Here is a 20,991-nt window from a genome sequence, read left to right as displayed (position 1 = left end):
GCGAGGGACGTCCCTCCCTTTCTCCTCCCACTCTCCCGCCCTTCACACCTAGGGTGGGAAAAGAGGGTGGGGGCGGGGCGCCCGGGCAGGCCGCGGGGCGGGATCCTTGCCAGCGCTCCAATGGCCCTCCAGGCTGGCCGCCGTGGACTCCGGCAGCCAATGAGCAGAGGCGGGGGCGTGGAGCAGCGCTGTTGCAAAGCATCCAACGTGGGCCGGCGCGCGGTCGCGGGCGCCGGGCCGAGGGGGTGTGTGCGGGCGGGAGGCCGGGGGCGGGGTCTAGGGAACCAGCCCGGGCTGGACCGCCCGGACGCTTGCGGCGAGCGGCTGATTGTTCGTCCGCGAGGGCAGCGGGGCTTTCGCAGGGCCGAGGAGCTAGGCGAGTTCCACCCTGCCGGCGCGCGCCCTGCCCGTGGCGCTGGCGCAGCGACGCGCGCGGGGCCCTGCGAGCCCGGAGTAGCCGTCCCGCCCCGGGTCTACAACTTTTGCGTCCCATCCCAGAGGAAGATGCCCGCCGGCGCCTCGCTGGGGCTGCGGGGCTGAGCGCCTTCCTCGTAGCAGCGGCGGCTGCACCACCGGAGGCCGGCGGCGGCGGCAGCAGCAGCTGCACTTGGCGTGCACCGGGGCTCGGAGCCGAACCGGGGAGCCCAGCAGGAGAACGAGAGGCGCTGACCCCGCAGCCCTTGCCCAGATCCGTGGGGCTCGCGGCGAGCGCGGGCCGGTCGGCCCGGATGAGCGCTGGGTTCGCGGCCCCCGCCGGGCGCTGTGGAGCGGCCCGGGCACCGGGGGCCCGCTGAAGGCCGGAGCTGCGACCTGCGGAGAGAACTTGTGCTGGCGGCCATGCCCCGGCTCTGAACCGAGTGCGGAGCGGAGCCCCCACTGGCCGCCGGCGCCTGCGGCCGCCCGGGACCTCACAGTACCCGTGCCCGGAGTTCGCGGCGCGCTCCAGACAAGATGGCGCGGCCGGTCCGGGGAGCGCTCGGGGCCCCGCGCCGCTCGCCTTGCCTGCTCCTCCTGTGGCTGCTGCTCCTGCTTCAGCTGAAGCCGGCGTCTGCCGAAGCCGGCCCGCGGGCGCCCTGCGCGGCCGCCTGCACTTGCGTTGGGGACTCGCTGGACTGCAGCGGGCGCGGACTGGCGACGCCGCCCGGGGACCTACCCTCCTGGACACGGAGCCTGTGAGTGCCGCCCTTTCCGCTAGTCCTGCGTCCCGTGGCGCTGTCACTAGGGCACGGGGCCACGGGGGTTCTTACCCGGGAAGGGGTGCGGATTGGTTGTGTTTGGAGTTGTGTGGGCTGCAGGACTTTGCTTGGGGTGGCAGAGACGAGGTCGTGCGTGGGGGTCAGTGAGAGAGAGAGCGCGTGTCAGGGTCTGGAGGTGAGCTAGCGTGCATCGCGAAGGTTTGGACTTCAGCAAGTGTGGGTCGTGGGGATCTGGAGGTGAGTGGGCCTGCCGTGGGGTTTGGAGGAGGGCGATCATGGGTCGTGAAGTTCTGAAGGGGAGTGTGTAATCTCTTGAGAGTCTAGGAAGTGAGTGAGCGGCCCTGGTGGGGTTTGCAGGGGGGGGAAGATCGTGAAGGTCTGAAGGTGAGCATGTACCTCTTGGGGGTTTGGAGGCGAGCCAGCGTGGGTCGTGGAGGTTTGGAGGTGAGCGAGTGGGACTGGTGGGGTTTGGTGGAAAGCAGTCTTAGACAGTGAAGTTTTGGAGATGAGTGAGAAAGCATGGGTCTTGGAGGTCTGAAAGTGAGCAATAGGTGGTTTGAGTCTCCTAGGGTTGTGAAAGTGAGCAAGTGCGCCTCATGGGCCTATGGACATGAGCAGATTGTGGATCCTGAGGGTGAGCATGTGTACCTCACGGGGTCTGCAGGCCCATGGATGTGGGTCCTCCGGTGTGTGGAAGTGAGAAGTTGTTAGGGGGCTTGGAGGTGAGCCAGTTGTGGGGTGAGTGAGTGAAAAGTGGAGGTGAGCATATTTGTGTTGTGGCTGAGGATGGAGGGTGGGAGAAGTCTGGAGCAGAGTGCAGAATTCTGTGGGGAGGTCTGTGGATATGTTTTTTCCTCTCCCACCTCTTTGATGTTGGTGCTCCTTAGTATTGTAGTAGTGACGAATGAAGGGGACTCCAGTGTTCCACGTGCATTATTTATTAATGAGTGTATGTGTGTAGTGTAGCTGCCTCCTGATCCAAAGGACCATGGTGACTTTGAGATGGCTCAGGGGGAGGGTTGAGGCATCCTTTCCAGAAGGTACTCAGGGGAAGGGAGCTTTTTAAGAGTTCTTAGAGATCTGGGAGTACCCAGAGTTTGTCCTTTTCCGCTCTAACATCGGCATGTTAGGGGACTGTGTTCCAGATCCTTCCTGTGTGCTCCCTGGGGCCCACCCTCCAGTTTCTCCTCCATAAATGGTGCAAGTTAGTTTTGGAGTCATGCTGCATCAGGAGAATGTGCCAGGGGCCTGACTGATCTTAGCAGTTTATTTCTCCCGAAAGAGCACATTTCTGTGCTGTCAGGATTTTAACCTGTCTGGAGTTGGTGGGACACTTCTTAGAGGAGATTTGGCAGGGGGGAAAAAAGACTTTCAATTTCTGTAAATAGGGTGGAATAGAATAGCCCTTTTTTTTTTTTTTAACTTTAAAAAAATTCGGTCCACGAGTCAGGTCCTGTCCATTTATCAGGAGTAGCATCTCTGTAGAACTCTGAGTACCTTCCAGAAAAGGCCTTGCTCGAATAATCCACTTCTCAGTTGAATAGTTGGACATCTTTCCCAGAACATAGGGGAGGCTTGCAGCTGTAACCTCAGGCATGACAGTCACTGTTTAAAAAGGAGAAAACTGGTGATACAAGTTTTAACCAACACCTGTGGCTCCATCACAGAACACACGGACTGAGTCTGGCTACTCTGAGGGGAAGAAGAGAAGTTGTTGTTTTTTTTTTTTTTTAAAGGTGAAGATCTTGTGTCTGTCATGATGGGGGCACATCTTTAGCTTGGCCCACAGGAGACACACTGCTCCACAAGCAGGTGCCATACAGTTCAGAAGCTGGTGAGGACCTCTTAGCTGTGGTTAGGTACTGTCTCCCCCCCCCCCCCCCAGGAGTTCACTGACCCAGGGAAAAATCGGCGGTCCTAGGGTACTGGGAGGCAGAACCCAGTACTGCCCTGAAGTAGTATTTTATTCAGTTGAGGCAGCCTGGAGAGTTGTGATTTCTCCTTTAGTGAGTATGTTCACCTGCTGGAAGTGTGACTCGATGCCATGTGTCAGAGGCACTGTGAGGAAGGCTCTTTAGCTCCCAAACAGTAACTTCCGGGAGAGGACAGAGTGTCCTCTTGTTTGCACTTTCCTGTAGTCACAAGATCCACTTTGCCTTGTCCTTTTGGGGAGCAGAACACACTGTTTTTGTTTTTGTTTTAAAGGCATTTCTGTTGCCTAGAAGTGACATTTCACACAGTTTAAATAAATACCTTGAAAATTGCACTCTTTTTACACTCACAGGTTTGATGATCAATAAATACCAAACTGGGCATTTAGAGCTTCAGGAGACTTGATCACATTCATTATGGTGTTAGCTGATTGGATCTCAAGATTTGAGCAGCGTGTGATTTTTGGTTGACGTGGGGTGACAACAGCGTACAGCATCCTTTGAAAAATATCTGTGCAGTTTTATTTCTGATTAAAAAGGAGTCATGCAGATGTGTTTCCCCTCTAATTTTTAGATGTCTCAAGCCATTAGTCTTACTCTGAAGTTTCTGTGAGAATATTTATACAGTTGATATTCCTGGCAGTGATTCTGCAAGGCAGGAGTGGAGAAAGTTTCTGTATCTGATACAATAAAAGTTTCTTGTATTTTCATGGCGTTTACACCCTCAAAGCCCATCATGTCTAGAAAATGCTTTGAGCTAGTTTATAAGCCCATGAACCAGATTTTACTGCAGCCAGTTCAAACAATTTCAGGCTGTGGATTTGAGATAGCAGGAGACTTGTGGCTTTATGGGACCCCCCCCCCCAAACAGTGCATCTAATTTGGGAGTTGCTTCTAAGCCTAGCATAAGGGAAGTCAAACTTTTTAATAGTGAATGTGAATGTACTGTGAATAGAAAGAATAGAGGTGGTTGAGGGGAACATAGGTTCCTTCACAGGGCCTGAAGAAAACTTATTCCGTGCAGTCCCTTATAGTAGCGGAGCCATAACTGAGTCTCCCAATCCCATTACGTAGGTGAGATTGGCATGGTTCAACCAGCACATTCATAAATAGCACCAAGCACTGCCAAGCCTTATCCCAGCTTCCCAGAACCTTAGAAGCTGAACTTCTTAGAACTCAGATGTTTGATTTCTTTGAAATTATTTTGGGGAGCATGGCTTCAGGAGATCTTTAAATACACTCTACCTTAGACTCTTACCTGTGGCGGAAATTTAAGCACCGTATTTAGTCACAGAATGTTGTTGGCTTAAACGTTCTGAAAAATGAATTATGGCCTCTTGGAATTGTGAGTGGGGAGGCAGGCAGGTCCTGGAGGCAGAACAAACCTCCATTCTTGTTCTTTGTTGAGGGAAGAGGACCTGAATTCAGAAGCAAGGGCATCACTCTAGTATGCTGATTCTAGTTCTTTGGGAGAAGCTTAAGAGAAAAAAAAAAAAAAAGGAATTTTTTTCAAAGGGGGATCTTGCAAAAAAAAAAATCAAAGGGAGATCAGTAGAATATAAGGGGACCCAAGGAGTGGATAGGAAGGGAGGGAAAGGGGGCAGAACTGGGAGAAGTTGATAAATGATACTAGGTGCATATATGAGTTTACCACCTTGCACTCTAATTTTATATGTAACAATAACATATTGATTAAAAGTAAATAAATAGATAGAAGAAAGACCAATAGAGAAAGGAGGGGGATCAGGGGAGGAGGAGGGAGGAAAAGGAGTAGTACTAAGGATTGAAATGGAGAAAAACATGTCCTATGTATTTAGGGCTGTCAAAATGAACCCCCCCCCCACTATCTTGTATAAGGATCCTGCGCTCAAAATGAAAGCAAGGGACATTCATTCAACAAGAGGACACCAAACATAGCCATTCTGAACCACCTTAAAATGGACTTGTTGATTTGGGTCTCTTCTTCATGTTTTGTGTTTTGCAATACCCAACGGGGTGCCTTCAGTGTGACTTGGCCAGTTTTGGCACATCACTGGTAGTTAGGATCACATTAGAAAACACACACGTGGTGGTTGCCAAGCAAAGAGGGCCTTTGTCTTTCAAATTTTACAGCTGTATGTCAAGGCCCAGGTGTGCAGGGTGTTGTGAATTAAGGGTTTGGAAAATACTTCCCATCCTGTTTATGCAAATTAGATGACCAAATCCTTCCAGAACTTAGACTGAGATTCTTTCTTTCTTTCTTTCTTTCTTTCTTTCTTTCTTTCTTTCTTTCTTTCTTTCTTTCTTTCTTTCTTTCTTTCCTTTCTTTCTTTCTTTCTTTCTTTCTTTCTTTCTTTCTTTCTTTCTTTCTTTCTTTCTTTCTTTCTCTTTCTTCTCTCTCTCCTCTCTCTCTCTCTCTCTCTTTCTTTCTTAAGCTAAATACACAGCTTGTCTAGATGTCCTTAGGTTTTCACTTCTATCTTTTTCTCTCCTTGCCTTCATATCACATAATCAAGCTCAACAGACCTTGAACATCTGATTTTGAGTGAGGTTTTTTTTTGAATTGAATTGGGATTGATTTATGTGTTTGTTTTGTGGGGCTGGGGCTGGAACCCACAGCCTCTCACGTGCGAATAAGCACAGGCTCGTCCACGGAGCTGCACCTCCAGCTCTCAGGACTACTCTAAGTCCCAGACATGGCAGAGAAAATCCTGGAAGGTGCAAGAGCCCTCAAGGTTTAAGACAACTTGACTTGAGCTCTGAATCTACTTTTTTTTCAAATCTATTTCTTTTCTCCAGCAAGTGTAGAAAGTGGGCTTCCCTCTCCTCTCAGCAATGGTGATCTGTTAGTTCCCTTAGCACTTTTTTTTTTTGTCTTGAGTCAGCAAAGGTCTTTGGTAAATTACATTGTCTTGGGAAATTATTGGTTGTCTTGAGAAAAGCGTGCTGTTGAAGTCCTACTGATATGAAATGACGGCCATAAAAACCTAATTTTTGGATGCTGTGAGATTAGAAAGTGTTGAAATTCCCACCTTCCACCCCCAGGGCCCAGTATCAGTGAACTCTGCACTGGCGCGCGCGCTCTCTCTCTCTCTCTCTCTCTCTCTCTCTCTCTCTCTCTCTCTCTCTCTCTCTCTCTCTCTCGTCTTTAGGGTCTGTCAGGCCTGTTCAGTCCCCTTTTTTCAAGGGTCTGTTTTAAAAAGAGGCCTGTTCATGACTTTGCATCATTACATTGGCTTACTAGACACACAGGCTTGGACTTTGGAGTGTCATGACCAGTAGTGATTCTGAGGAAAGCGTTAAGGCAGTGAGCGCTGGGTCCTAATGGACCACTTCTCTTCCTCCAGGCTTAATGACTCTGCCTGCGTTCCCAGCACGAGCCTCCTCAACCAGTCGGGACAGCCTCCTGCTGACCTTTCTCACCCTCAGACACCAGGCTCACAATGAAAGGGGCCTCTCTCCCTTTGGCCGAGGTGTCTCCTGGGTGCAAAGTCTTTTCAGCATCCTCTCTCTCCGGGGTGGACAGGAATGTGGGAGAGAGCACTAGGGGCCTGTGCCACTGAACAGTGCACCTGGCCCCGGGATTGCACACCTGGAAGTGCCCTGAGGGAAGGTCGGTGAGGTAGGAAGGCTGGGGGGAGGCTGTTTAAAATAGCCTTGGGGGTGGGGGGCAGGCCGGGCTGGGGTTGTGGCTCAAAGGTAGAGCACTTGCCTAGCACCTGCGGGGGGCGGGGGGGGGGCCTGGGTTCCATCCTCCACACCACATAAAAACAAATAAGTAAAATAAAGGTATGGTGTCCAGCAACAACTAAAAAATAAATATTAAAAAAAATAGCCTTTGGTTACTTTAAGGGACATCCTATAGAAAAGGGACATCTAAAAGAGGGATCCATTGATTGAAGGTGGCTGGAAGTAAGGAAGGATTCTGGTGGTACCAGGCTCTCCCCACCCCCTCACCCCCACCTTCTTTTCCTCATTTGTTTAAAACATAAAAGGGATTCCTCTGACTTACCCCATCGGTTAAAGGACTTTAAGTGGCCCGAGCAGGCCTGACTTTCAACTCCTTTTGAATGAGCTTGGTGACATTTACTTACTGGGGGGGACCTTTCCCCCCCTCCTCAGTGGCTGCAATTTGAAACCCTGGGGGTCTTTGAGAAGTGAACAGGACCCTGGGCCCTGTGAATATGCAGAGCTGTTTACAATGGGTGCAGTTTCAAAGGCTGGGGGCATTGTCTTCAGACCCGAGGGAGGAGGGGTGGGACAAGGAGTTCCCAGGCCCAGGAGAAATAGGTCAAAATCTCAAATGTTCTCTGGCCTGTGGGAAATTTAGGGACCTTTAGGGTTCTTTTTATTTATTTATTTATTTTTTAATGACTGAAGCGTGATATGGAGCCAAGTGTCCACCTCAAGCCTTCAATTCTGGTGTACCAGGAATGTGGTGTAATCAGTGTGAATCTCAGATTTGTTCTTATCTCTTCCGCAGAGAAATAGGACTTTGAAGACCAGATGTTAGACTTTTCACAGTTGTTTGCCCTCTGGAGCCTGCGATGATGATGATGATGATTTTCTGACCCAAGGCATTTTCTATAGCTGTAGAGTGTAGTAGTCCAGGCTGACCAGTGGCCAGTTATATAACTGGGGCTGAGGGAATTTCTGTTGAAGAACTGGATACGTGGCTGCTTGTTATCAAGCAAAACAAATGGATCAATAAAGATTGCAGAGGAAAATGAAAAGAGCCCTTTTTCACTGGTCTAATGGAGAGTTGCCAGTTTGTGTCCTTTTTTGGGGGGCGGGGAGGGAGAAGGCTTGTGAATGATTTTTTGTGATGCTTTTTACAGTTTAATACTTTGTGGTTTTTATTTAAGCACAAAGGTTGCTGTAAGTAATGAAGGATACATTGTCTTCCTAAACACAAGTTATACACTGAATCTATTTATTATTCCATTTCCCTGAGTCCCCTCCACCTTCCCTACTGGGCATGGAACCTAGGGACCCTCGACCTCTGGGCTACATCTCCATCTCTTTTGAGACAAGGTCTTGCTGAATTGCTGAGGCTGGCCTCAAACTTGTGATCCTCCTGCCTCAGCCTCCTGGGTAGCTGGGATTACAGGTGCACACCCTGTGCTCAGTTTTCCTGGGTCTTATACTCTTGGTTTCCTGGATTAAGTTCTTTTATTCTCGAAGTGGGAATTGCTTTCGGCCTGTACCCTGATCTCTGATTGGATAATTGACTGGGGAAGAGGGTAGATGAGGATGAAATGTTCAATTTTTCCTTGGCTAAGTTTACTGACACCTTCATCCCTGGGGTTCAGACCCAGCCCACAGCCTTCACTAGGGAATAGTGATGGAGAGATCAGAAGTCGCTTCTAGGGTCCACTCCTGGCATCTTTATTTGCCAGCTCATCAAACCCCTTTCCTTCATTTCCAAATTGGGGACCATAATAGTCTGTCTTCCAGCCATTGTGAGGACACAGCCCAATGGTGAATGTCCACCAATGTGGGTGATGAGGATCCTGGGGCATGGTTTGAAGGTTAAGGCCTCAGGAGCCCAAATTTTGCATCTTTTCTTTTTTTTTCCACAGCCTGTCTCTCCAAAGTTCTGGCCACCAAGGCTTTCCTGGGGAAAGTTTACCTTTTGGACAGGGAGTCCTTCCGGTGGGAGGACAGCAGGTCTCAACCCCAGGAGCATTCTCCCATAGGGGTTTGGTGACATGTACATACAGGGTAACAAGTGAAATTTCATGTGGCTCTAAGAGACAGGAAGCTGTAAACAATTGCAGCAAATGATATAATTAGCAAAAATTATGGAAGTAGTTTTAAATCTATTCCAGTTGTATAAATACTTCTGCCTATTTAACATTCTTCTTTTTTTTGAAGGGGAGGTGGAGAAAGGCAGGGAAGTGAGAAGTCTTTAAACTAATCATTTTATCCTATTATTTCCCAGGGTTTCATTGAAACTGAACCTTACCAAGATGCAGGTAGGGCTTCTCCGTCAATAGCTTCGAAAAGCGCAGGTGTGCTTTTCCAAGTGGGGGTTAGGTTACAGACTTAGGGCCAGCTGAAACCTCACTGTACCCACTTCTCTTTGGAAAGACTTGAGGGAGGAGGAGGAGGAGGAGGAGGAGGAGGAGGAGGAGGAGGAGGGCGGAGGGGAGACGATGGTTAGGCTGTAGGCTGAGAACATTTTGGTTTGTTGGGGTCTGTTTGTAGCTCCGCATGGTGACTTTGTGGGGGGACCCAGGCAGTGAGCACAGGGTCACTTGAGGAATCTGGCAAGGATGCCCCACCTGCAGAACTGTTCTCTGTTTGCTTTTGCTCCCTGTGCACCTGTACCTGAGTCTTTTCCCCCCTGTGAATGGCCACGATTCACGGCCTTGCCCACATGAACGGCTACGATTGTTTGCGTCTTTATTACTATTTAATCTAGCATAACCAGTAGGTCCATTGTGGGAACAACCACTCCGTTCTTCTCAGCCAGGCCTAATACATCTTGGTTTCCTTATGAACCAGGATGCAGGTTCCAATCACTGCTCCTTCAATTTGTTTTGGCAAAAGACAAGTGTTCAGAGGGTTTCCAGAAAGCGTGGCCCTGTGTCTTTAAGGGCTTTGCTTCAGAGCAGGTGGTGTACAGCTCTCTTTTATGATCTGCAGGTATTGAAAATGAAGGAGCGAGGGTCTTTCCCACAAGCAGAATTAACTGAAGGTTGAGCAGCAGAGTGGAGATAGAGAGCTTTTTTCTTTCTCCCTCCCCTTTTTTTTTAGCCCATGTATTCAACAAAACAACCCCTCATAACTCGATCTCCCAAAGAGTCCTCTTTGCAGCATTTAGCAAGTGTCCCCTCCCCCCTTCTGTCCTTTGCTCCTTCCACTAATTCATAACTTGTCGTTCAAATAACGTGCCCCGCTTATCTTGGCCAGGGCACACATTGCGCTGATAATTCTTTCTCCTGGATTATCTCCTTGAAGATAGCCTGTTGGATACAATGAGAAGGACCGAGCCCTTCTGAACTGGGGGGGACAGAGGATCTCATTTTAGTTCCAGATCTTGTAGTTCAGTGCTCTTTGTTTGAGAGCATTTGCATCTCCAGCATTAGCACTTTGGGGCTGGATGACAAGACCTGGACCTGCTGCTGTGCTGTCCTCAACTGCCAGTTGACCCGAGGGAGCCTGTTGCAAAGGCACTTTTTTTTTTTTTTTTGCAGGGGTGGAGGTGAGATACTCTGAATGATAGGATTTTTTTTTTTAAACTTCTGCATTAAGGGAACATTTGATATGCAGCCAGGTACTTTAAATAAACTAACTCACTTCTGTTGCTATAGGTGTTTTTTCCGAGCTTTTTATTGTAGAGAGAGGTAAACATAAATCTGTGTGGACAGAACACTGCACTGAACTCTGTATGCCTGTCCCCCAGCTCTGGTTGGGTCTGTGTTCCAGTACCTTCTCTCCTTCCATGTTTTTTTTTTTTTTTTTTTTTTAACAAGCAAATCCAAAGCACATTATTTCATCTATAAATGTATTGAGCCTTTTTTGTTTTTTTGGGTTTTTTTTGAAATGAATAGCTTGAATGGGATATGATTCACAAGCCATACTCTTCACTAAGAGACGTTTAAGAAATGTGAATTCCAACAGCTTCTGGAAACAACAGGGATATTTTAGGTGTGTTTTTCCAAAGGAATTTTGGTCAACTCTATAGAATATTATAGATTATGAATTCTGCACTCTGTGTATTCTCAAAATCTAGGTTTTGCTTTTTTTGTTGTTTTTCTTTCTTTCTCTTTCTCTCCTGTTTTTTCTTTTTTTCTGTGAGAGGTGCTTAGAAAGTTCTTTTGTCTTGGAGTCCTTTGCCAGAATGTGCAATTCTGATTAGCTTTCCTTTCCCTCCGCAGAGTCTTTAATTGGGATTTTTGCTACCAAGCTGTTAATTGTTGGTTATAATCCATTAGTGAATAAATACAATTAGAATGGAGCATTTAAAAATGATATTTCGGATCTTATTGTTTAATACGAGGATAATGAGCCATGGGTCGTAGTTAAGTCTTAGGAATTGAGTTAACTGTTGTTTACTTTGCAAGGCCTGACCCTCCAGCTGTGGCTGCTTGAGTCTGCTTTAAATAGTGAGAGGCACCCTACAAGAAAATCCTCCAGAGCAAAGAACCAGGTTCCTGGAACCCTCTGTGCTTGATTTAAACTTCACACGGATTTTGAAACCGCTTTCTCAGGGTAGCTGCTGAGTGGCATGTTTTGCTTTGTAGAAGTCCCGGTTTGATTTCTCTGCTGCCTTTTGCTCTGTGGGGTTGGAGCTCCCTTAGAATGGATTTCATGCTGCTGGTGGCTTAGCCAGGACTCTGAATGGGGAGTTAGAAGTCCTCCAAGTTCCTTTCACTTTGTCACAGTTTATGGAATGATTTCCGTATCCTGTCTGTGAAAATCCAATTCTAGGTAGATTATAGAGTGTCTAGTAATTTTAAAACCCGCCCAACACGGTCAATTAAAACTCACGGATCTGTTAAGCTTAATTAAATATTTATTTGATTAGAGCCCACGCCAAAATTTGTGGGCAGGAAAAACTAACTCTGATTTTTTTTTTTCTTGTACGAAGGATTGAACCCAAGGGCACTTAACCACTGAGCCCCATCTCCAGCCCCATTTTCTATTTTATTTAGAGACAGGGTCTCACTGAGTTGCTTAGGGCCTCGATAAGTTGCTGAGGCTGGTTTGAACTCGTGATCCTCCTGCCTCAGCCTCCTGAGCCACTGGGACTTCAGGTGTGCACCATGGTACCCAGCTAACACCCAGATATTCTGATCATGAATCTAAGTTCTGTTTTGCATCTTGGGGAAATACCCTCTCAATCTCATGTCAGCAGTGTGGTACTTTGGTGCATCATACACGGTGCCCACATCTTATTTTAGTTACAAAGACAAAACGAACTGGCGTGTGCGTCGGTGACTTCCTCCCTCCACCTGGGCTGGTGTGTCTGGCACACCAATTCCCAGGGCTTGCAAAACCGTATACACAGCCAGAAGAGCATGCTGCTTCCAGGAAGTGGATTGTTGATGAAACCGAGTGATGGATGCAGAGTCTGCTGCCCCACAGGGCGGGTGCTCCTCCTTGTTTGGAGGAGAGGAGACACAGAAAGCAAACCGAAATAAATGTTCTGTAGCCATCAAGGGCTGTCTCATCCAAAACGCCTCTGACTGGCTTCTCAGATTGAGTGCCTGTGTATAGGACATGAGTAGTTTGGCTCCATTGAAGGGCTGTGCTTTGCCTAGGAGAAAAATTAGACACTCTGATGTGGAGACGTTTGGATTTCTTCACATCTCCATTGGAAACAGCACTTAGAAACGACCAAGTCATACTCCGTTCTGCACTGTCCTAAAGACTAGCCAACCTGAAATCTTATTGAGTTGTGGGTCTCCAGTATTACTTGGTTGAATATGAAATCTTTTTTTTTATTGTTTTGGTTGTTTTTATGATACTAAGGATTAAACTCAAGGGCACATAACCACTGAGCCCCCATCCCCAGCTCTTTTTTATAGTTTATTTAGAGACAGGGTCTCACTGAGTTGCTTAGGGCTTCCCTAAGTTGCTGAGGTTGGCTTTGAACTCTTGATCCTCTTGCCTCAGCCTCCTGAGCTGCTGGGATTATAGGCGTGCGTCACTGCACCTATGAGCGTGAAATCTTGTAAGTTTCTTAACGGGGGTGGGGGTGGGGGGGTGGGGTGGGGGGAGGGCTGAAAGCTGTTGACCTAAAAGGAAAAAACTTGATTTTCTAAAGCTACCAGGGCAGGAACGTGGTAGAAGGGAAAAATAGCATGTGGCTGGGTTTCAGGAGACCTTGAGGTTTCTCTGCTGCTGATTGCCAACGGGATCTTGGACTGGTCCCTTAATTTCCTATCTGTTAAGGGCTGTTTGACTTTCATCTCTACCTGCAGGGCCCGGAAACCTGGGTTGTGTGATGGCAGTATTTGCAGTGCTGCTGAGCTCTGTGATTACGGCAGGGGACTTGAGCGTAAGGGAAGGACACCCATGGTTGCTGTGCTTTGTGTGGAAAAGCACACAAAAGCATGTTCAGGTTTATGATTCTGTCCTGATGGAAACAAACCTCACTGGATGGTAAGACTTGGTAAACTGGTCGGTGTTTAAGATACTTAATTAAAAAGTACTCTTTGGAGGGCAATAATGAGGATCAAACCTAGGGTCACTTTACCACTGAGCTACATCTTCAATCTTTTATTCTTCTTTTTAAATTTTGAGACAGGCTTTCACTAAGTTGCCCAAACTGGCCTTGTATTTGTGAACCTCCTGCCTCAGGCTCCCAAGTTGCTGGGATTACAGGCCACTGCACCCACCTTTAAAAATGTTCTGCATCCCAGTGGCTTGGAGGCTGAGACAGGAGGGCTGCGAGTTCAAAGCCAGCCTCAGCATCTTAGCAAAGCCCTAAGCAACTTAGCGAGACCCTGTCTCTAAATAAAATATAAAAAGGGCTGGGGATGTGGCTCAGTGGTTGAGCGCCCCCGGGGTTCAATCTCTAGTGCAAAAAATAAGTAAGTAAGTAAGTAAGTAAATAAATAAATAAATAAATAAATAAATGTTTTTCACATGTTTGGTGCCTCCAAGTGGAATCTTTAGATTGATACCTCAGGCAGCAAAGAGCAAGAGGGTGTGTGGTGGGAGCCTCAGCAAGGGACCCTTGCATGGACCTTCAGGTGTTGTTGAGGAAAAGCAAATATCCCACAAAGAAAGCACAGGTTGAGCATTCTTAATCTGAAATCCAAAAGAGTCCAGAATCTGAAATTTTTTGAGTACTGGCATGACACCATGAGTGGAAAATTCTGTACCGTGAAACTTTGTTTTCCTGCACACAAACGTATTTTAAAATGGTATATAAAATTACCTCCAGGTCATGTGAATCATAGATGAATTCATGTATAAACTTGGGTCTCATCACCATGCATACATTCTAAAATTCGAAAAAATCTGCAATCTGAAACACTTGTGGCCCCAAGCATTTTGGATAAAGGGCGCTCAACCTTGCTTCCTTTCCCCTTTAGGCTCAAAGAAAACCATGGAAGCTGTAAACTTTGCATCTTTGCTTTACTTTGTAAGAGCTTAAAAAAAAAAAAAGCAGATAAATTACAGACATATTTTTCCAGTGGGTCATTTCTTAGGGTCATCTGTAGGCAGCATCTCTCTCTCTCTCTCTCTCTCTCTCTCTCTCTCTCTCTCTCTCTCTCTCTCTCTCTAAATTGGCTCTTTTCAGGTATACATGACTGTAGAGTATATTTTGACAAATTATACATACACAGAGTATAGCTTATTCTAATCAGAATCCCATTCTTGTGGTTGTACATGATGTGGAATTTCTAACCCCCAACATCCACATATCAGAGAGAACATTTAGCCTTTGTTTTTGAGGGGATTAGCTTATTTCACTTAGCATGATATTCTCCAGTTCCATCCATTTACCAGCAAATGCCATCATTTCATTCTTCTTTAAGGCTGAGTAATATTCCATTGTTTATTGATACCACATTTTCTTTATCCATTCATCTGTTGAAGGTCCCCTAGGTTGGTTCCATAGCTTAGCTATTGTATATTGAGTAGGCAGCATCTCTTAAGCAGGCTGCCAGTGAATAGTTGGAACGAGGGAAGTTGTAGGCGATGTTGATGAACTGTCTTGAGGACTGGATAGGTGACTTGCAACAGATTTAGTACTAATAGCTGCAGGAAGGGTACTACCCCCCATGCTGCCCACCCTTTCTGAGCTGACTTGCTGTTGACTAATTCCAAGCAAGGGGCATGGCAGGTTTCAGAGGAGACCTCTCAAGTGTACCTTTCAGGGTGGAAACTCAGCAGCCTAGTATGTAGAGCCCAGTGGTTTCCTTCTTCAGTTTTGAAGTCTCATTCTCCTCCTTTTATTGATCCAGTTCAGACAGAATTTACCAGTCTCCCTGGATGCGTCTGGGTTGCTTCTTTGTCCAGTGCCAATTTTGAAAATTTTGATTCCTGTAGTAATTAGACTCCTAAAAGATTTTACTTATCATGCAGAATCTAGAAGTTTTTATTTTCTGTGCCCTAAATATCTACATTTCTTCCACGTGTGGAATTTGTTATTGCATTCAGTGGAACTTCTTGGGCTTTTCTCTTTTTTCTTTTTCTTTTTTTTTTTGGATACTGGGGATTGAACCCAGGATTGCTCTTCCACCAGCCACATCCCCAACCCCTTTTTATTTGGAGACAGGGTCTCCCTAAGGGCCTTACTAAATTGCTGAGGCTGGCTCTAACTTCTGATCCTCCTGCCACAGCCTCCTGAGTGTTCACTCATTCAGTATCATGTAAATTTTCCTAAGTTGAAACACACTTTCGACTTTTTCTGTTTTTTTTTTTTTTCTTTTTTCCCTTTAGAACACGTCCTTATAATTTGGAGCTTTGTTTGGGGTGCAGCTAAAAAGCAGTGAAATGGGAGGCCACAGTTAGTGGTTTGGAACTTCTTGACAAAAAGTTGAACAGGACTTAGACTACTTAAGGACCAAAGGAAACAGTCGAAAAAAACTACGTTTTTGAAAAAGCTTTTTCCCTGTAAGCCCCCAAGATGACCTTTTTTCCATTGTGTTTTTTGAGGATCAGAATAGGCCAAGTGGTCTTCCTACCCTTCCAGGAGCCTCGTGTGTCCCTGTCAATCATTCTGTTTCTCCTGAGACCTCCTTCTGGTGCATCGATTCTCTCTCTCTCTCCTCTCCCAGAGGATCCTCCGAGTCTCTCTGATTAGGGAACTCTCCACGCCTCCCTTTTATATTCTCCATTATGCTTGGAAGTTCAGGGTGTTCAGTTTCATGTCTGTAGGAATCCTTAAAAAATGTTTTGTGTATTGCCCCAGGGCTTTCTGTCTTGGGGATGGGCCTGTTCTTTCTGGGCAGAAAGGGTTGCACGCTTTCCTTGTTTATCTGGTGGGGTTTCTAACAACTCTTGCCCCTTAAGTGTGAGTGTTCCCAATTGGCCAGTGCGGAGCCCTTGACAGAAGTGACTTGGGAACACAGATAGATGTGCAGGAAGGGCCATCTTCTTTATGCCGATGGCCTGTGTTTCCCCCATGAGCCAGCAGAAGGTACAGAGACAGATCCGAATCTCCTCCACTGCTGGTGCGCCTGGCGGTGTAGACCCTCCGCGAGAAGACCTGGCTTGTGGTTTGTCTGATTCTGTACATCAGAGAGACTATTTGACCTAAAACAAAAATTATAGAGGCTTCTCCCTTCCTTTCTCCTTATTTTCTACTTGAGAACCACTTCAAAGTATCAGATGTGTTGGTGCCAGACGCCGGGCAGTTATTGTTAAAAGAATTTGGAAATATAATTGAAAACAAACTTTTGTCGAGCAAAAAGCAGATCGAGGCGAGTTCTTACTTTGAGGGAGAGAAGGGAATTCCAAATTTTTTCCTCTATTTGGAGCTGATGTCTCCGAACACTTGTTCTGTGAGATGAATCATCTGTGAATTCTACATTTGGGAGTTATATATTGGGAAATGGCATTCCTTTTAAATGTAGAAGAAACACAAAAGTTTAAAGTTACAGTGTAGTTGGAAAATTCTAGTCAGAGTTTTTTAAAAAAAATTAGCATGGAGGTGAAATTGGCAGAGTGATTGGATATGAGAGTATGATGCTTAAAATAGACATGTCTATATATGGAAAGCAATATGATCACTACACTTATTTCTTGATACCCCTCCCTTTTTTTTTTTTGAGACAGATGACATCTTTAAAAAAAAAAAGTCATCAGCATCAGCTAATCAGAATCAATACTTAAAGCAAATGTGACTTGAGAGTCCGAATTGAAGCATTTGTTTTGAGCTTTTCGAATAAGTTCAGGCCCTGCTCACCAGTGAATAGCCCAGAGCAATGTTTCAGAGTCTTCAGGGGATAACACTGTGTGCTCATCCTGTTTGAACTCCTGCATCCTAGGTGTCTGGTTGTGAGAGGCGTGGAGGAAGGGATGGAGCAGCCATGTTGTTATGGGGCTCAATGGTAAGAGTGGTGACCTCTGGGCAAAGTTGGGTGATGTAGTTAGCTTCCCTCTGTAACATGAGGATAATTAGTGAGTGCCCACCTCACTACACTTGTTATGAAGACAGAAGTGCAATAATGTAGGATTTTTAGAAAAAGGCCTAATACATAGCAGAAACTTGAGAGAAGGTTGGAATTAAAATGACAGCAGTAATAGCAATTTACATTCTTTTAGCAGCAGGATCCATTGTCATTAACTATTTGAATCATCATCTCAAGCCTATGAGACATTACTTCCATCATTTTTTTAAAAAAAATTTTTAGTTGTAGAGGAACATGCTATCTTTATTTTATTTATCTATTTTTATATGATGCTGAGGATCGAACCCAGGGCCTCACCTATGTTAGGCAAGTGCTGTAGCACTGTACCACAGCCCCAGCCCTTTTTAAAATATTTTATTTAGAGACAGGGTCTCACTGAGTTGCTTAGGCTGGCTTTGAACTCACGATCCTCCTGCCTCAGCCTCCTGAGCTGCTGGGATGACAGGTGTGCGCCCACTTCACCTGGATCACCTCTGACTTATCCATATGAGGTCCAGGTGGTTGAATGACTTGTTGGGACCTAAACCTGTGTCTACATGACGGTATCTAGAAAGAATACTGTTCTTCTCGCACTCCCTTTCAGGCCAGTCATGGGTCCTATAACTCTTGGGTGACTTAAAGCACCTAGCACAGTTCTGGCCATACAGCTGGTGCTCTATAAATGGCGTCTCGAATGTGATTCTGAAGAGCATACTTCTTCTCTAGGCATGTGTCGGGATCCATTTTTGGTTTGGCTCTTTGGTGAAGGGGGTTGGTGGCATGCACATATGTCTTGCCATCTGTTGTTTATTGTTTCTGTTAGGTTGTGGTTTGTGTCCCTGCTCCATGTTTCTTTGGTTTCTGGAGCAACTGCGAATATTATATGCTCGGGGATCAAAAAAAAAAAGTAAACTATTTATAAACAGTGAAGGATTCTTGGGTTTGGAAAGTGTTTTTCCCAAATGCGTGTATATTTGGTGGCTTTATTGTAATCCCACTGAGGCATCATCGTTGGACAGTTTGCAGTCCGAGGCACATCTCAAAGGCGGGTGAGTCCTTGTCTGGCTTTGTGTGACCAGCTCACAAACAGCCTTGGTGATAAGGCCCTGGTGTTAACGCTGACCCGGGTGGTGTATTTTTAACTCAAGAACATATAAACAGTTTAGCCTGCCGATGGAGTTTATACTCTGCCTGAAATCCTTGGCATGCTCTGGGCTGGGTGGCGCCGAGAGGTACATGTGGTCTTGGGAGAATGCTGTGGCCACCCGCTGCCTCCCGCCCTTCATTAAAAAAAGAGGGGGGGGGTTGCAGCAGATAGATGGAAGGAAGGGGAGATGGTCGGAGATTTTGTTGATCCGTTTTATGTTAAACTTTCGTTTTATACACTTTTTCTGTGTCAGGTTATGCACACTTTAGTGGGGAGTAGAGGACCTCTTGACTCACTGCGTTTCTGGCCACAGGGGCCTTTGCAGAGTTGCAGACTGGAACCTGCGAATCCAGCTGTTGGCCATCCACTGACCTCTCAAAGTTTTGTAACTCCTTTCTGATTCCACCTGCCCCTACAACCCTGTGAGACTTGTCCTAAGCTCCCTTACAGCTGGGTGTGATGGCACAGGCCTGTAATCCCAGCAGCTTGGGAGGCTGAGGCTGGAGGATCATGGGTTCAAAGCCAGCCTCAGCAACTCAGCGAGACCCTGTCTCTAAATAAAATATGAAAAAAGGGTTGGGGATGGGACTCAGTGGTTGAGTGCTCCTGGGTGTAATCCTGGGTACTCCCCCCTGCTCCCCAAAAAAGACAAATCAACCAAAAAAAAAAAAAAACCCACACTTCTTAACACTGTGAGAGTCCCATGAACCTTACGTGCAGTTCCCTCTGTCTAGAGAAAGCCACTCCACCTTTGCCTTACATCTTCCCCCCAAAACCATGGCTGACATCCCATTTGACCTGACTGTCCACCTGGGGGATTCTGCATTCCTTCATATAGACTTTTTAAGGGATTAGCCTGTAAGCCCCCTGAAGGCAGAGGCTGGCTTTGTTTCACTATTATTTTCCCAGAATCTAGTCTGAAGCCTGGGGCACGTAACATGTTCAGCTCAGGGCTGGTGATGTAGCTCCATGGCGGAGAGCTTGCCTAGCACGTGTGAGGCCCTGGGTTTGAGCCTCAGCACCACAGAAACAAAAATAAATAAAGGTCTGGTATTCCATCGAAAACTCACAAAATGTTTTTACAGTGCTTAGCTCAGGTCTGGGGTTGTGGCTCAGCGGTAGAGCGCTCGCCTCGCATGTGCAAGACCCTGGGTTGGATCCTCAGCACCACATAAAGATGAATAAGTGAAACAAAGGTGTTGTGTCCAACTGCAACTAAAAAAAAAAAATAAATATATATTTTTAAAAATGCTTAGCACAGATGCTAATATAGATAAGGACATGGGTATTCATTTTATTTAGTCCTAAAAGTCCTAAGGATATGCCTTTCCCAGACAAAGTAGAATCATTTAGACCTCCCAGGGCTCATCAGTAGGTACATTTTCTAGTTTCCTCCATCCCTCATTCCAAGTTACAGGTGTGGAGGAATTTAGAAGGATGGAAGGAAGAACAGACAGCTAGAACTTACAGAAGGTGGACAGGCCAGCTGTTTACCTTCCATGTTGATTGGCAGTCCTTTTAGCTCTTCTGAATTTTGCTAAGGTGGCTTTGAAATCCCATGTCCAGGATTGTCGCTGAAATCCCTTTCTAGTGGACGCGGTGCCTGTGACCCGTCTCCCACAGGGGATCCCTAGTGGCTGGCCTTGGCAGGTGGGCCGGCCTCCACAGGTCTCCCCGCAGTGGTGGTTTGGCCAGGGCGCCCCCTGGCATTTCCCAGCTGTTGACATGGTCTGTCCTCTGCCCCTCTGCTGGAGCTGGGCTGTGGGGCTGGCCGTGGGGAGGGTTGCCTCTCACACAGACCAAGGCTGTCTAGACACCCTTCCCCTTGTGGTCATTCTGCTCAGTTTGTGCTGAGCCCTCGCCAGGCAGCTGGTTTGGGTTGCTGGGGCTCTTCGTGCCTTTGCTAAGACCTCTGCTTTGGCAAGGACGCTGACCAGGCCAAGGTAGTTTTCTCTCACTCTTTTCTGCTGGCAGAGGGAATGACAGCTCTCCTTGACCAGAGGGAGTTGCTCAGCACTCAGGGCGGGTGACCGTGCCCTCGGTCGACAGAGCCAGAGTCCTGATTTATGGGAACCTCTGCAGCAGGAGGGTTCAGGGAAGATCAGCGTGTAAACCTGGCCCCTCTTCGGTGGATCTCAGAGGTGAGGCGCACGGCCTCTCCCTCCACCCACCGCAGCAGGATCACTGCTGACCTGGCTCAGTGTGGGTCCTCCCGGGGTCATCGCCCAGAGAAGCTGAGGAAGGGCAGTTGGAGAGCTGGGCTCTGCCCCTTCTCCACGTTGCTTTTAATGGTCACTGAGGTCTTGGGCTGTGGTTCTGCAGGGAGGCCTTTGTACCTGGGGAGCCGAACTAGTTTGCAGGGGTGGGGTGGGAGGAAGCTTTGTGCTCTGGACCCGTTACTCCAGTTCCGAGGTTTCGTTACTTTTATCTGAGATGAATGTTAGGTATTTATTGAATAAGGAGAAAACTACGACAGAAAAAAGACTCGTTGATCTCATTAACTAGTGGTAAGTATTTTCACTTTATCGTATAAATCTCTAGTAGTGGCTCTGGTTGAACACTTGTTCGAAGCTATAAGCAAACAAACAAGTAGTTTGTAATACTGGGGATTGAACCCAGGGGTGCTCTACCACTGAACTACACCCCAGCCCTTTTTA

At 47.0% G+C, this 20,991-nt stretch overlaps 1 protein-coding gene across 2 annotated transcripts in view; it reads left to right on the top strand.

Moving 5' to 3' along the window:
- The first annotated feature begins 278 nt into the window (after nt 1-278).
- Nucleotides 279-20,991, top strand: part of Lrig1 (leucine rich repeats and immunoglobulin like domains 1) — a 127,532-nt gene continuing 106,819 nt past the window's right edge. The window contains exon 1 of one of the 2 annotated variants that reach the window (XM_078038633.1): nt 279-1,172. In XM_078038633.1, the coding sequence (XP_077894759.1) occupies nt 952-1,172 (221 nt within the window). In that variant the 5' untranslated portion in view covers nt 279-951. The remainder of the gene's footprint in view (nt 1,173-20,991) is intronic. The other variant, XM_005335321.5, reaches the window with a different exon arrangement.

The sequence above is a fragment of the Ictidomys tridecemlineatus genome, chromosome 2 (assembly GCF_052094955.1).
Source record: "Ictidomys tridecemlineatus isolate mIctTri1 chromosome 2, mIctTri1.hap1, whole genome shotgun sequence".
NCBI classification, from domain to species: Eukaryota; Metazoa; Chordata; class Mammalia; order Rodentia; family Sciuridae; genus Ictidomys; species Ictidomys tridecemlineatus.
This window is presented reverse-complemented; position numbering and strand designations above follow the sequence as displayed.